Source organism: Centroberyx gerrardi, chromosome 22 (assembly GCF_048128805.1).
Source record: "Centroberyx gerrardi isolate f3 chromosome 22, fCenGer3.hap1.cur.20231027, whole genome shotgun sequence".
NCBI classification, from domain to species: domain Eukaryota; kingdom Metazoa; phylum Chordata; class Actinopteri; order Beryciformes; family Berycidae; genus Centroberyx; species Centroberyx gerrardi.
The window spans coordinates 20,229,777-20,245,081 of NC_136018.1; the positions used below are offsets into that span (position 1 = coordinate 20,229,777).

The 15,305-nt window shown below is 43.0% G+C and overlaps 1 protein-coding gene across 1 annotated transcript in view; it reads left to right on the top strand.

The window, feature by feature from the left end:
- vav3a (vav 3 guanine nucleotide exchange factor a) overlaps positions 1–13,811 on the top strand; it is a 91,394-nt gene extending 77,583 nt beyond the window's left edge. The window contains exons 22-27 of the mRNA XM_078291549.1: positions 5–39; positions 675–791; positions 4,719–4,806; positions 5,639–5,768; positions 12,052–12,203; positions 13,767–13,811. Coding sequence (XP_078147675.1) covers positions 5–39; positions 675–791; positions 4,719–4,806; positions 5,639–5,768; positions 12,052–12,203; positions 13,767–13,811 — 567 coding nt within the window. The remainder of the gene's footprint in view (positions 1–4; positions 40–674; positions 792–4,718; positions 4,807–5,638; positions 5,769–12,051; positions 12,204–13,766) is intronic.
- Positions 13,812–15,305: the final 1,494 nt, after the last annotated feature.

The following is a 15,305-nucleotide window of genomic DNA, read 5'->3' on the forward strand; positions in this document are numbered from 1 at the left end:
CCAGGTCCCGAAGCCCGTCGATTACTCTTCCCAACCCTGGTAAGTTCTCAACCGCAGAGCCTTCTCAGTCTGAATGTATTTTAACTTACAAAAATCTGATGAAAATGCATCAAATTCAGGTGTAAATGCACCCAAGGTGAATTAAAGATCCAATCATCCAAACCAGGTCCAGAGGTGGTCAGACACGCATTTGGTCACATTAACAACAAAGTGTAAAGAGTCTCCAATCCACACATAACAACTATGTAAATGCAAATAAACTTTTGCGTGCAGATCCAACCAGAAAATACCCAAATCAAACAGGAGGCAGGCAGCTCAGATAGTAACATCCTTGTCAAAAATGAATTGTCAGGATAACAGGTGGATGGGGAGCGAGAGAGACGAGAGGTCACCTGTCAGTTTTAAAGGATGGAAATATTACCAGAAGTAGTGATGTGTGACAATCTGCATTTTGGCAGGGCAAAGAGAAATCAGATTATTAATGCAAGAGTAGTACTTTGCCCTTTCTCAGCAACTTTGACAAACACTGTAAGCAAAGGCATGAGGATGGCCAATAACTTATGTAACATTCCATAATGGGGTTTAGGTGTTCATTCCTTTTAAATGGAGCATCTATCATTCTGGAATGAAACTCTCTGATTGGTCCTTTTGTCTGTGGTGTTGCTGTGCGGCAGGTTTGCAGGGCCCATGGAGAGACTCCAAGCGGAGGCCGAACTTGTCAACAGGGTCAACAGCACCTACCTGGTACGCCACCGCAGCCGAGAATACACCGAGTACGCCATCAGCATAAAGTAAGTCAGCCGTTTTTGGTATTATTAATTTCTATACCCTGACATTTTACATGGTAAATTAAAGGTCCCACAGGTCTCAGGTAGGGTTAGACTGATGTATCAGTTTGACGATATATCGGTTTGACGATATATCGGTTTGATGATATACCAGTTTGACAATATATCGGTTTGACAATATATCAGTTTGACAATATACCGGTTTGACAATATATCGATTCGACGATATATCTGGCTGGATATTAGCCTTTTATTAAATGTCTGATGTCATGCCATCATCTCTGATATGATGGAGGTTCCTCCCTGACCACAACTACAGAAAAAAGGTTTCTTTGCACATTTTATCCATTCATTTAATTAATTAATTAAGTTTTTTTGTAAATTAATTTTAAGACCTAATGTATCCCAGAGTTTCCCCTGCCTTTGAATATGTGGGTTGGAGAGTTTTAGTGTCCCATGATGGTCTAAATGATGTTTCAGAGCCTTTTCCACACTGACAAGAACAACATTATGGGGGAAACACTGAATACCTTTTTCTACTTTTTTGGTTACATTGCATGGTTACATTTAAAGATATTGACTATCGGCACAAACTATCAGCTATCGGCATCTGCATTACTCACTCATACAACTATTCTGGTCTATTTGAAATGTTTATGCATTACAATTATATGACAAATTTCCATCAAATTGGATTAAATGATTCCAGTGATTCAAGTGTTATCATTAATGACACTGACTCAAATAGAACTAAAATAAATCAAATGAATATATTTAAATGTATGCAGTTTGTGCTCATAATGCCAGTGCATTTTGAATGTGTTCATTTTATTTGCATCTAAATGACTAATTTCCCTCAAACTGAAATAATTAAACTATACGTTATCTGGTTACATAGACCCAATAACAGTCACACACTTCAAATTACTTTAGTTCATTTTATCTGTTTCAGTCTAGCTGATATGAAACCTAACAAATGTGTGTTGGTTCTTTTTACTTCTTTTCTAATATTTTGTTGAAACTGTGTTTATTTGGATAAAATCAACAGAAAAACTCTTTTATTCATATTGACGAATGTCAATGTTGATGTTTTTTTTTAGTCTGCAGTGATATGGCCCCATCATTCTCATTTTTGCATATAAATTAAACACCAGCGGTGACAACAAAAATAAACAAACATGTTAGATTGAAATATTCTTTGAGTGAGAGTTAAGGGCAAAGTTTCAGCTATTGACAATCAGTTCTTTTCATTTTTCTTTTCTTTTATATGACAGTTTCTCTCTCCTCTGCGGCATGCTACGTGTGATTGTGTGATTCGTTAGACGCCTCAGCCAAACCACATATTGACCAGACTTAACTCCCCGCTATACCGCACTATTTGACAGAGCGATTTATATTTACTTGGAAGGACGATGCGGTCTTCCTCCCCAGGCTGAGGCTGTGGTTAGTGGCTAATTGTCACGATGTGTCTGAAACCGACCAAAACAGACGCAGAACCACTCTCCACAACTGACAAGATCCTGACTGTCCTGACATTATCTGTGTAGATCATAGGAGACCAATTACAATTTGGAGAATACATGGGTGTAATGAGAAAACATTCCAATTTTTTAAAAATCCTGTAAAGGTAACTTGTTCTGAGTGTTTTTTTCTTGTGTAGTGAGCAGAACGGTGATATATTTTACATGGCACATTTACAGAAAGCCATACTGATACACTCATACCCATACCCATACATATACATACTCATACATCCAATAGTATTCAATAGGGGTCAGAGGTTTTTGAAGGACGATGCCGATATTTTTACACTGAAGCCGATTGTCAAAATTTTGTGCTGATGTTCAATATCTTTAAAATTGACAATTTTCATGCCAAAAAATGACCAGGATTCAGTGTTTTCCTCTGAAACAGCATCAAGGGACACTAAAACTCTCCACTCAAACCCAGACTAATGAAATTGTTTTAGGTAGGTTAGCAGCTCCTTAAGGCGGGTGTGTGTGTGTGTGTGTGTGTGTGTGTGTGTATGTGTGTGTGGGGGGTGTTCTAACACTGAATCTGAATTAATCAGGAGATCATAAGTCACCCTGAGGACTTGAATGTGGTGAGAAACATTTCAAAGCTTTTGCATTTCAATACAATGCGCAACCAAATTTTGAGACATGCACACCACATGATTTATCAATTTTAGAAACTCAGCTCTTCTACTTTTCCAGCAAAATAGAGTTGAGTGTATTAGATCAGTACAACCACTTTACCTTTGACCATTCAAAATTATTGCTTCATAATTGATATCGTTGCTTGTCAAGCTGTTCAAAGTACATTTAGGAACATACGGTATCTTGTGGTAATCATACCAGTGACCCCACCACTGTCTGCACCTTACCTGTGTGCTGAAGATAAATGGTGTCACTGTGAGTGCAGGCGGTTTGGAAGAGACCGGTGATATTGCCGAGTTTCTGGGCTGGAACACTCCTCTCCGCAGGGAGCCGGCCGGCTTCTCTGCGAGCAACGGAAACATTCCTTTAAACTTAATTTAACTTTTTCAGCCTCCCTGTGTTTTTTTTTTTTTTTTTCCTGCAAAAAAAGGGCCTCTTTCAATGCCTTCAAGTTCCTTCAGCGCTGAGGTCTTAATTGCTTGTGTGCACACAGACGCAGCGCTGCGAACAGACCAGAGACGGACTGTGAGGCTGTTCAAGGTTATTAAAACCTCGCCATGAAAGAGAGAAGCAGGGGAGAGAGAGAGAGAGAGAAGCCTACGTAGCTGTGGGAGCGACATTTAAAAAGCATTACAGACAAATGGAAATGCCCTCTCCTTCATTCGCTTTTCTTCACAGCAGAGCTAGGAGAGGATTTTTGATGAGTGTGGCCAAATAGCCAAGAGACCCCAAGCCTGTATGAATTAAGCTGAGGCATTTTAATGTACTGTCGGCCCCATAACTGGCTGCTTCCCAGAAAGTTGTGGCCACATACAGAGTCTCTGTAGTTCCTGGAAAAATCTGAAATCATCTAAATTTAAGGTCTTGAAACTAGGGATGAGAAGATATTCTTATCTCACGATACGATTCGATCCGCGATATGGGGTTCACGATTCAATACAACCACGATACAATGTAATAAATAAAAGTTCAGTGACAACAAAGTCTGACTGTACAGAATTATGTTTATTTGTGAGACACTAACAATGGCTCTGACAATGACATTGGCTTGCTAGAATGAAAACAACAATTTAAAAATGTCATTACAAAGTGCAAATAATATAATTTGGATGGAGAGCTTGTGAAATTGTGATGGGCAAGCGTCTCATTTGTGATTACTACAGTAGAATAAAATGGAGCTAATATTGCGATTCATTTTTCTGTCCCACGATACGTATTGTCACATTTTTGTGTTGCGATATATTGAATTTTTATATATCGTCCCATCCCTACTTGAAATTGGCTTTCTGAAACCTGCAGATTCCCCGACATAGAATGTGGAGATCAAGGCAGGACAGGACATCTAAGAATCGCTGATGTCATTTTCTCTCTGCCTTTGCATCTGGTTGTTGTTACCCATAAAGCATCATTGTGATTGACAGACACCTTAGGTTTCTGCACACCATCAAATGCTGCACATCCCGCCCTCCTAACCGCAGCGTTTACACTTCCAAACAGGGATCCGGCCCCTTGCTCCTTCGCTCTTAACCCCCATCAGCCACCCCTGTTAATACAAACACAAGGGGAGGGGGGCACACACACACACACACATATATTCACACACACACAGAGATTTTCTCCCGACCGCCCATCATTCGCATGTCAGAAACCTCTGGGTCCCCATGCATTACAGCGACGGCCGTTCGCTCCCCGGGGGCCGGGGGCCGGGCGCCGATCGATGGCGGTGATCAGAAGGGGAAATTACACTCATAACTTATTCAATGGCCCACAGGTACAACAACGACGTGAAGCACATCAAGATCCTGACCAAGGACGGCTGCTTCCACATCGCCGAGAACAAGAAGTTCAGGAGCATATTAGTGAGTCTTTTCAGTTTGTGTGTGTTTTCTTTAATTCCACCACTGCAATTCATAAATAAATCAAGCGTGTTCCCTTAATGAAGTGTCAGAACCTGAATTTTATTTTAGCCGTGCGTACAAAAATAGCCATGATTAGAGATGTGTTTATACTTGCCTCAGGGCTTCAGCGTTATAGATAAGTCCAGTGCATATTGGGAAGGTTCTCCCATTTTGTTTATCCTGGGACGGTATTTGCAGAAGCTCAGATTTGCTTGAATTTTATCAGAATATCGGTGTGCTTCTGATCGTCACTTTGGTATAAAATTAATTTTAAATTAGGTGTTATCAGTCAAAACACAATATTTCTATCAGATGCGTAGATATTAACTCAAATCTTTACTCAGCTTTTATAAGATATCCGTGCAACATATATTTTTGACATACCTAACGTTAACATAGCAGCATCTCTTGAAACTAAATTTGATTAATTGATGCCGGCTTCTTATTGTACCTACTTATCAAATTAATTTTCAAGGCATATACTATAGATATTGGTCTATTTGTTTTGTCCATTTTACAACAACAAAAGCTACAAAGCAGTAGGTACCTGAAAGTGACATAGAATATAAGATACAATTCTATTTCTATACAACTCTTTTTTCATTGTTCCACTTCTATGCAAATTATATAGATGTTATACATGATAAAAACTACCATAAGAGATGAATACACCTTTATGAATATGTCATTTAGCTAGTTTTCAATATATTCCAAACCAATCTTCAAGAGAAATGTGACATACTGTAAATACAAATGCGATTAATTGTGTGTGTGTGTGTGTGTGTGTGTCCAGGAGCTGATAGAGTACTATAAACACCACTCCCTGAGAGAAGGCTTCAGGAGTCTGGACACCACGCTGCAGTTTCCTTACCGGGAACAGGAGAACGCCGCCATGCACCGCCTCAACCGGCCCGGCGGAAACAGTGAGTAGCCCAGAGGAACCGCTAAGAAATAACGACAAACCACTGAGAGTCAACACGCTTTTACCCTTTTCCGTTTTTCACTTTCCTTTCAACTTGAATATTGTTTTCAGGTTTCATTTTTGTGTTCTCAATTGAGCTTAGAAATTTGACTGGAAATGGAGTATTCAGATCCAAATTCAGTATGCCTTTCACTGTGACAATGGCAAGATGGTGTGTAGCAACTGATAATGTAATAAGTCATGGATAGTGTAATAACTTATCATAATGGAATAAAGAAAAGTCCCTCTAAATGGGTAGAAATCATAATAAAACCTGCTAATGTAATAAATTGCTGGATAATGTAATAACATATTCAGAAACATACTGAAATAATTGTTTTCCTTGATATAGTATCTTATTACATTAACAGAACAGTGTTTGGGGTAACTCAGATTACTTTTTTTGTGGTAGCTGGTAACTTAAGGCGTTAGTTTTTCTATTCCTTTAATCTCTTATGAGTTACTTTTTAAAAAGTAAAATGTTAAAAAAAAAAATGATGAATGCAGAAAAGTAGAAAAGGTAAAGTGAATCATTGGCATTGATCAACAACCCTATCAACTGCCCACAGATATAATATAAGGAGCAGTAAAAACCTTAATGCCCATTGCTGATTTTTCCATTGAAATGATTTGAGTTAAATGTGTGATATCAAAAATGCAGCCTCACCAACAGAATGTCTTTAAAGTCATACTTCAGCTGTCTGGTCACCTTGCCAAAAAACAGCAGTTTACACTCCAGACTGCCATAAAATTGTCAGCAGCAGCACTAGAAGAAGTTGGCGGAGAACTTTGTTGCTGTGGATGTTACGTTGTTGCGTGTCGTCTGGCAGGTTTCTGAGGAGTGAAGATCTGAGCTGCGTGACTGTTTTTTTTTTCTTCCTCCGAGTCGGAATGAGCTGTTTGTTCTCCTGTGAACGAACTTGGCAGTACCTCAAGACAAAGCAGCTGTCGTCGCCACGCGGCATCCAGCGTTTTTGAGGAGCGGAATTGTACTAAAATGCAGCGCATGATGGTCGCGATTATTTATGCATGCAACTGCTACTTCGTCCCCGTAACCCTCGCTAACCCGGTGCCTCTCGGCGCTCAGGTGTTGCGTAAGCTTAAAGAGAACAAAACATCCAGTGAGATGCTTAGCATTTCTTTCATGCAGACTGGGAATTTGATGGGTGTGGTTTTGTGTAACTTTGGACGGGGGAGATTTTAATGAGATGAATTTTGAGGTTGAGGTGAAGCAACAGGTAAAACACAGTGGAGCGTTGTCCAATCTCCAACTCAAATATAGAAATGTGCCAAAAACTGTTTACAATTTCAGTACGATTTCACAATATTCAGGATGGTTTAACAGCAACTTAGGAGTTGGAAGTCAGTTGGATGGGCTGTAATATTGTAATTAGCGTGTATATTTTGTCTCAGTGTGATGAAGGGTGTTTTTGAAACAGTACAAGGGCTGAAGAGTTTATTTTTGGAAAAGGATGAAAGATAAAATCATATCCACACTTTGTTTTAGTGTTGTGAAAGGTCTGGCTGGAGCTGTTGTCAGGTGGGAATGTGGTGGAAAAACAATCAAAGAGAGGTTTAAAGACTCGCCGTTGACTGTCCGCCACCTCCAGAACCGAAGTGGAAATTGCTGTTCCCCAATGAAACATCCCGGTTCACCACACGCCACGCTCGAATCTCACAAGCTGCGCCAGAAGAAAAAAAGGTATTAAACAGTGTGCGAGCCAGGCAGCGGCACAAAGCAACATTGCCAATCAGTTGGTTAATGGAAAATTTATGACTCATCGCAATCAGTGGCAAAATGAGATTTCATTTGAACGCCGTATGCCACTGTGTGCAAAGGAAAAAGAAGAAAAAAAAGAAAACGGCCCCGGTTTGCCGAAGATCACGTTCCAAGCGGGGGAAATGCGAACAGATTGCACAGAGCTGTTTGGTTGTTTTAGAGGAGGCCTGTTGTTCCAACTCCTCTTCAAAGACATTGAGAGACCAAAACACAAGTCGAGACAGCTCCAATCCAAATTTGTTTTCTTCTTGTGTTGTCTTCTCTCTTCCAGGCATCCTCCTGGCGCCTAGAAGTCATCTCCCTCTTTTACTTTTAAATTACTCTTTTGTTTTGCTTTCCATTTTCCTCCAGCATGGCTGGAACATGGCTAATTAATGTTTGTTTTGTGGGGGGGGTTTTTTGGACAGTTTTGCCGAAGGCGTATCTGTAGAGAAAACCTATTTTGACTGATAGTTCTTAACCTATACGCTTAACCGCAGCAGCAGCGCTACAGAAATACCACTCAATATCCATGTAATAAGCACAAAGTAATGTTTGCTGAATGGAAAGATAGCTAACTTCTCAGCTGGCAGCATATGTGGGAAAGCTGAAAAATACTCTGGGTTGCTGATTGGATTTTAACTCTCATCTTCACTCCCTTGACTGAAACTCTGTGTGGTATGTGTGTGTGTGTGTGTGTGTGTGTGTGTGTGTACTGTAGGTATTAGTCTCCTTTATTATTCAGCCAGCCCACATTTTGTATTCTATTGTGGTCTGCAAATCAGATTTCACGAAAATGAAGCATGTTAAATTCAGCTGGTGTTTTGGCAGCTGTTTGAAGTGGAGGGCTATCCCTCTTCATATTTCTCCTACCTAGACACCATTAGGGGTTGCTGAGCTTTTTCTCAGTGCGCTGATTAGTATTCATTTTAAAAACCACTGGAGCTCTGCACTCCTTACAGCATATCAATAAACCAGGCCTGTTAACTTGCCAACAGTATTGTGGGGAACGGCGTCTTTTTTCCATAATATTTGGGCATTTTACCTACCAGTGTGCGGATGGTTTGTTATTTTCTATCACAGGAATGTAGGCAGCTGTGTATTGATACAGAGACTGATGTGGCCATGTAGCCAGGGTTAGGGGTTCCATTCCCCAGAGCAAGGCACTAATACTGCCAGGGTTAGGGGTTCCATTCCCTAGAGCAAGGCACTAACACTGCCAGGGTTAGGGGTTCCATTCCCTAGAGCAAGGCACTAACACTGCCAGGGTTAGGGGTTCCATTCCCTAGAGCAAGGCACTAACACTGCCAGGGTTAGGGGTTCCATTCCCCAGAGCAAGGCACTAATACTGCCAGGGTTAGGGGTTCCATTCCCTAGAGCAAGGCACTAACACTGCCAGGGTTAGGGGTTCCATTCCCTAGAGCAAGGCACTAACACTGCCAGGGTTAGGGGTTCCATTCCCTAGAGCAAGGCACTAACACTGCCAGGGTTAGGGGTTCCATTCCCTAGAGCAAGGCACTAACACTGCCAGGGTTAGGGGTTCAATTCTCTAGAGCAAGGCACTAACACTGCCAGGGTTAGGGGTTCAATTCTCTAGAGCAAGGCACTAACACTGCCAGGGTTAGGGGTTCCATTCCCTAGAGCAAGGCACTAACACTGCCAGGGTTAGGGGTTCCATTCCCTAGAGCAAGGCACTAACACTGCCAGGGTTAGGGGTTCAATTCTCTAGAGCAAGGCACTAACACTGCCAGGGTTAGGGGTTCAATTCTCTAGAGCAAGGCACTAACACTGCCAGGGTTAGGGGTTCAATTCTCTAGAGCAAGGCACTAACACTGCCAGGGTTAGGGGTTCCATTCCCTAGAGCAAGGCACTAACACTGCCAGGGTTAGGGGTTCAACTCCCTAGAGCAAGGCACTAACACAATTAAGAGCTTAAAGGATACGTTTGGTGATTTTGGACCTATATATAACTTGTCTCTTACATACCTGTACTTGGACCCGCAGACAATATTGGCTCCAGAGTCAGGTGTTGGTTGAAACGGCGAGCTCCGTTGCTAGACCACTTGCTGCTAACAATGAATCCAAACAGAGTATGTCAAAATATCTATTGTGTACTACGTCTCCTCCGTACTCGTGACGTGCTCGTACGTCCTCGTGCTTGAAAACCATGCGATAAGTGTTTTTGTTGTTGTACGGGTACCCACCTTGCTCGCTAGTGCTACTTTTGTCGTCCCCCATGATATAAGCACGCTCAAAATCGGCAGCAGTTATGGGCTTTGAAAGTTTGAAGTTTTGGCAAAATCAGACAAAAGGTGCCCAAGATATCACATTTGAGTTAAAAAATGTTCACCTTTAATTATAGTGCCCCCTTTAGACCTATCACTGTAATATGTAAGTATGGGAGTTGTGTAGCAAGTTTCATGTCTCGCTTACAGTGTAGGAGTTTTCAAAGTTAGAAATTTTGACCTTTAATTATAGCACCCCCATCAGGCCAATCAGTGTCATTTTTGTAAATGCCAGATCACAGTGCCAAAATGCATCATCTCTCCAAGTTTCATCAAAATTGGACCAACAGGGTCGGGGTCTGAGATATCACATTTGAGTAAAACATTTTGACCTTTAATGAAAGCGCCCCCATTAGGCCAATCAGTGTAATATTTTAAATGCCAGAACACAATGCGAAGATGGACAATTTAACAAATCAGCGGGGCAAATTCATTAACAATTGAGCATCAATGGAAAAACTACCTACCAATGGACAGGACCACCGAGCAGAACTCTGTAATTCTCTTCATTTATTTCTTACGCACTGTGTTCTTTATTCTTCTGAAAAAGTTTTAAGTTGCGATTTTTAAAAACATGCTTTTTTTGTTTTTCTCCTTTGCTTCTCTCTCCTTCTTCCGCCCCCCATCCCTGCCCTCTCCCCTCTCTCATCTCCCCCCCTCCCTGCCTGGCCTGTCCTGCCATAGCCCCATTGCTCTGCGGCCTCTCTTTTGTAACTCCTGCCGGCTACAGCTTTGTACCTCCCTCCTCTGCTCCCTTCTGGTCAGGTACAGGTATCGCTTTTCTCTCTCTCTTTCTCACTCCCTCTCTCTCTCTCACTCTCTCTCTCTCAATCTCATTCTCTGTGACTCTCTCTCTCTCTCTTTCTTCTGCTCTTCCTCTCATGTTTTTGGCTGCTTAGCATGCTGGCTGTGGCTCAGTGCGTTCACATCACCGCCTGCATCTCTGCCTGCACATCCGCCATCTAGCTCTCCATCGCACCATCTCACCCTTTCCATAGTTGTGTGCACATGTGTCATGTTGTGTGGAAGATACCGAGTGTTCGTTTTAGGCGTGCATGCATGTGTTTTGTGTGTGTGCGCGTCTTGCATGTGTCTGTCTGTGAGAGAGAGAGAGAGACGAGAAAGGAGTTGTGTTCCAGGTGTGTTTTTGAGGGTTTACGTGGTTGGATTTTGTGTGTGTGTGTGTGTGTCCGTCAAAGTAAAGGTGGAGGTGTCCAAATACACAGTGCTCCTCTCTATTAGATATTCTATCCCCATGGTCAGGGTGTAGAGGTCTGACATCCCATTTCCAGCTGTCAGCTTAGCCCAGTCCGACCCACCAGTCAGTGTCTGGAAAGGAGAGGGAGCCGCCAGGGTGGGAAACAGCAGCGGTAACTAGCTAACCTGCTCCATATCTGTCTCTCATAGTGCTATCTCCTCCTCGACAGGACTTCTACTCTCTCCCTTACACACACACACACACACATTCCTGTCAGCACACTGCAGCCAGACTATCCCTAGCCCAGAGACAGAGGTGTCATTTTAAAGCTCTACTAAAGCTATGGACTACACAGCTAGACCTGCAGTAGCCACTGTGCCGCAGTTGCAGCGCACTTCAAACCGCACACAAAAATAAACATATTCGAGTGGATTTGAAGCCAGGGAATAACATTTTCTTCCATTTTCTCAGTCGGGCCAATGTATAATTAATCAGGCACTAACTGTGAGTGTGGATTATGCTTACAAATTAGCTGGTTTAGCGCTGCATGTTGCTCAAAACATAAATTCCAAGGCAACTCCTACATTCATGGAGTTAAAGAAATACACCAAGTTTCTGGGAGACTGGCCTGTTGCTCAGCTTACCAGCTAAGTGATGAGAACATGGACACCAAAATCATCAATGTGTCCCTGGTAGATCATTGGCTCTTGTGCTCCATACTAACACTTTAGCATTCACTATGACAGTAGGTTTTTACCAAATGCCTGTAGATTTATGCATTTTAAAAATGAAATATGATTAACTCAGTATAGCTGATGTAGCTAGGTTACAACCATCCATCTCCGTCTATGTGTGTGTGTGTGTGTGTGTGTGTGTGTGTGTGTGCGCGCGCTCCTGCCTGAGATGTTGATGCTCTTCTGATTCTTGACCAAGGGGAACTAAATCCTCTGTCTCTCTTACTCTCTCTCTCTCTCTCTCTCTCTCTCTCTGTTTCCCCTGTCCAGTGTTTACTCCCAAAGTGATCGGCGTGGCGATAGCGCGGTACGACTTCAGCTCGCGGGACACCCGGGAGCTCTCGCTGCAGGAGGGCGACGTGGTCAAAATCTACACCAAGTCGGGAGCCAACGGCTGGTGGAGGGGCGAGGTCAACGGCAGGGTAAGTGGCCCCCTCCTACTGTCAATCAAACGCAGCGTCCAATCACTGAAGGGAGACGGGAATATAAAAAGTCGGTCGAGGATGCAAAACATACAACATATTCGAGTGTAATAGCTATCCTCACATGTAGAAAGCATTGTTTTTTAGAAGAAATCTGGTTGAATTCTGCTGTTTTTCCTCAGATGGGCTCGTTATGTTTAACAGGGTATCTGCAGATCCCTAAAAACTCTGAAAATGTCTTAAATTTTAAGCCTTAAAAAGCATTAAAACGTCTTAAAAAGTCATATTTTTTACTCTGTTATGCTGGTTTGTTTTTAATGAAATTTCATTTTGATGAACATTTAACATTTTGATGAACATTTGAACATTTCATTTCCTGTTGTTGTTCTTATAGTGCTCATTTATAATTTCAGAATTTTAATCAGAAATAGGCTTGTTTTTCCAACTTTTGGTTGTTACATTGGACATGTATCCAATTCCAGGTGGCATTAAAAAGCCTTAAATTAGGCTTTCTGAAACCTACACATACCCTGGTCTACAGGTATCCAGGAGGGACTGTTCAAATTTAGCCAGTTGTCATCGGAGCCCAACCTCAGTATACACCTTTCTTACATTTCTATTTCATCACTTGGAACAGTTCATTTGCTGCTTTGGCACGTCTTATATGCATAAATTTCCCCAGCCAATACCAAGGGTGCTCTATAATCACGCTTGCTGCACTGAGAGGAATACTGATTCTTAGTGCGGGGAAAATATATGTACCGACTCCCACTCAGATGCACTGCTTTTCATCTTGGTGTTTGACTGAGTGACGGATTGAGCCTGTGTGTGTGTGTATGTGTGTGTGTGTGTGTGCCTGCTGCAGCCTTGGGTAATGTGCCTGTACTGTAAGTGTGTTTTGCGAACAACTGTGGCAAATGGAGAGGCTCCTCTCTATTACTGAGCCTGTTGTGTGTGTTGACTCTGCTCTAGTGAACACTAAACACTGTCTGTGGAGTCAGTGGAGGGGTGTTAGTCTCTCTTTAGAGCCTCGGAGCGCTAAACGCTGTTGGTACTACTGGCTGGAATAATGCCTGTCTTTTTCTATTGACTGGGACTCTGCTAGGGTCAGAGATTACCAATATGTCTGACTGATATTGGCCTTTCATTAAAAATCTGATATCGGCCAGTCAGCATCGTCCAACCTCTAAGATGGATATGATGCAGTTTGATTGATTACATATTTACTGTAGAATTGATCAATACTACACTAGTTGTCTGTGGGAAGACCTTAACTTGAACTGATTGAGACATTTTGATCAGATTTCACACAAGTATGCATCACTATGTTTTATTGTTTCAATGGTCTTTTTCTTGACTGGAAAAACTATTGCTGAGAACCTCCTTTTCTGGGGGTTGTTGAAAGGCATTCTGGGAAATGTAGAAAATCACTAACTGAAGTAGAAGTACAAGACAGGTTGAGGGAAAGTGTGTACACCCTCGTGTAAGTAAATTGTAACACTACGCTATCTTAACAGTCTTTCAAACTCTAAATAATTACTGATTCCCCTCTCTCCCCTTCAGGTCGGCTGGTTCCCATCCACGTACGTAGAAGAAGGCGAGGAGTGAACGACCGAACATCGGAAAAAGAAAGATTACGAGGAAAGGAAGAACGGCAGCAGAGGAGTGAGCAAACTTCAGCGAAAACAAGCCGGTCAAGCGAGCTCGTGGACCGCCGCTCGCTCCGATGTTCCTTTTTTGGGAGCGAAGCAGACGGCCTCACTTTCCTCGACGGAGGCCCCCGTTGCCTACTACTGTCCCAGAGGCCTTTTTTGGGGGGAGGGGGAGGGGGGGAGAGAGAAAGGGCTATACTGCAGATGCAAAGATAACCTGATCGTTTCCCCAACTCCGATCGACACTTCCCGCGGCCAAGCGCCGCCGCCGACTAGCAGCTTGCCTGTCAGCAGGGGACGAGCCCTCGCCAGCATCCCTCCCCTCCCCTCCCTCCGCTAACTTCACCCACCCATCCATCCATCCATAATTCATCCATCCCCTCCCTTCCCCTCTCTGCCCAAGCCAGCCACGGCCCCCCCCCCAACTCCCAACCTCTTTCCGCTTGCCAAGTCGGGCCGTCGCCAGTCTGTCAAAAAGTAGATACTCAAATGCCACCCATCCGTCCCTCCCTCCCTCCCATCATCCATCCATCCATCCATCCATCCATCCATCCATCCATGCATCCGTCCATCCCCACCCCCCTATGAGAACAGAGTTATGTGGGGAACACTTGGAAAAGACTAAGAGTGTAAAGGGGGATTTTATATTTTTTTCCTTCCCCTTCTTATTCCGAAGGGGTTGCGGTCTGTTTTGACCTTGCCTCTGTGTTTGTTCCACTAATGCAGGTGGTTATTGATGACTTGATGACCCAGATTCATACACACACACACACACACACACAGACACACACACAGCACCCACCTCCTCTCCCTCTCCAGATTATGATCGCTACACACACTCATACAGAGAGAGGGATGGCGGCGGATAGCATCGGCGCACCAGTGCCGGCAATTGATCGCCGTTGTTCCTATTTCCCTCCCACCTCCTCCATTCTTTATCTGCGGCCCGACCTCTCATGTTTTCTTAGCCGTCTTGGCCGTTAGCGATCCCCTGCGCTTATCGGTGGCAGCTCTGTCGACAGGAGCCCCCCTTCGCCGAGGGTTTATCTGATTGGAGGCATTACCGGCTTGTCTGGGAACAAGCCACGCTGCCCAGGAGCCACCAGCCCCCTTAAGACAGAACAACCAAAACAAAAAAAGAAAAACAGATGAAACGCATAGACAGCCTCTCTCCTTCTTTCTCTCTGCTCTCTTTTTCCCCATCTTTCTCTGTCTGACTTTCCTCTGCTTTTTCTCTATGTCTGACCTTTGGGTTTTTTCACTTGATTTGGTGATTTGTTTTGAATGTCTGCTCATCTATCTCTCTGCTTTTTTCCTGCTGACCAGGGTTAGACTAATATATGGGGCAGATATTGGCCTGTTATTAAAAATCAGATGTGGTCCAGTCAGTGTCAGCCACCTCTGATATGATGGATATGATGCAGTTCATTTGATTGCATATTTATTGTGG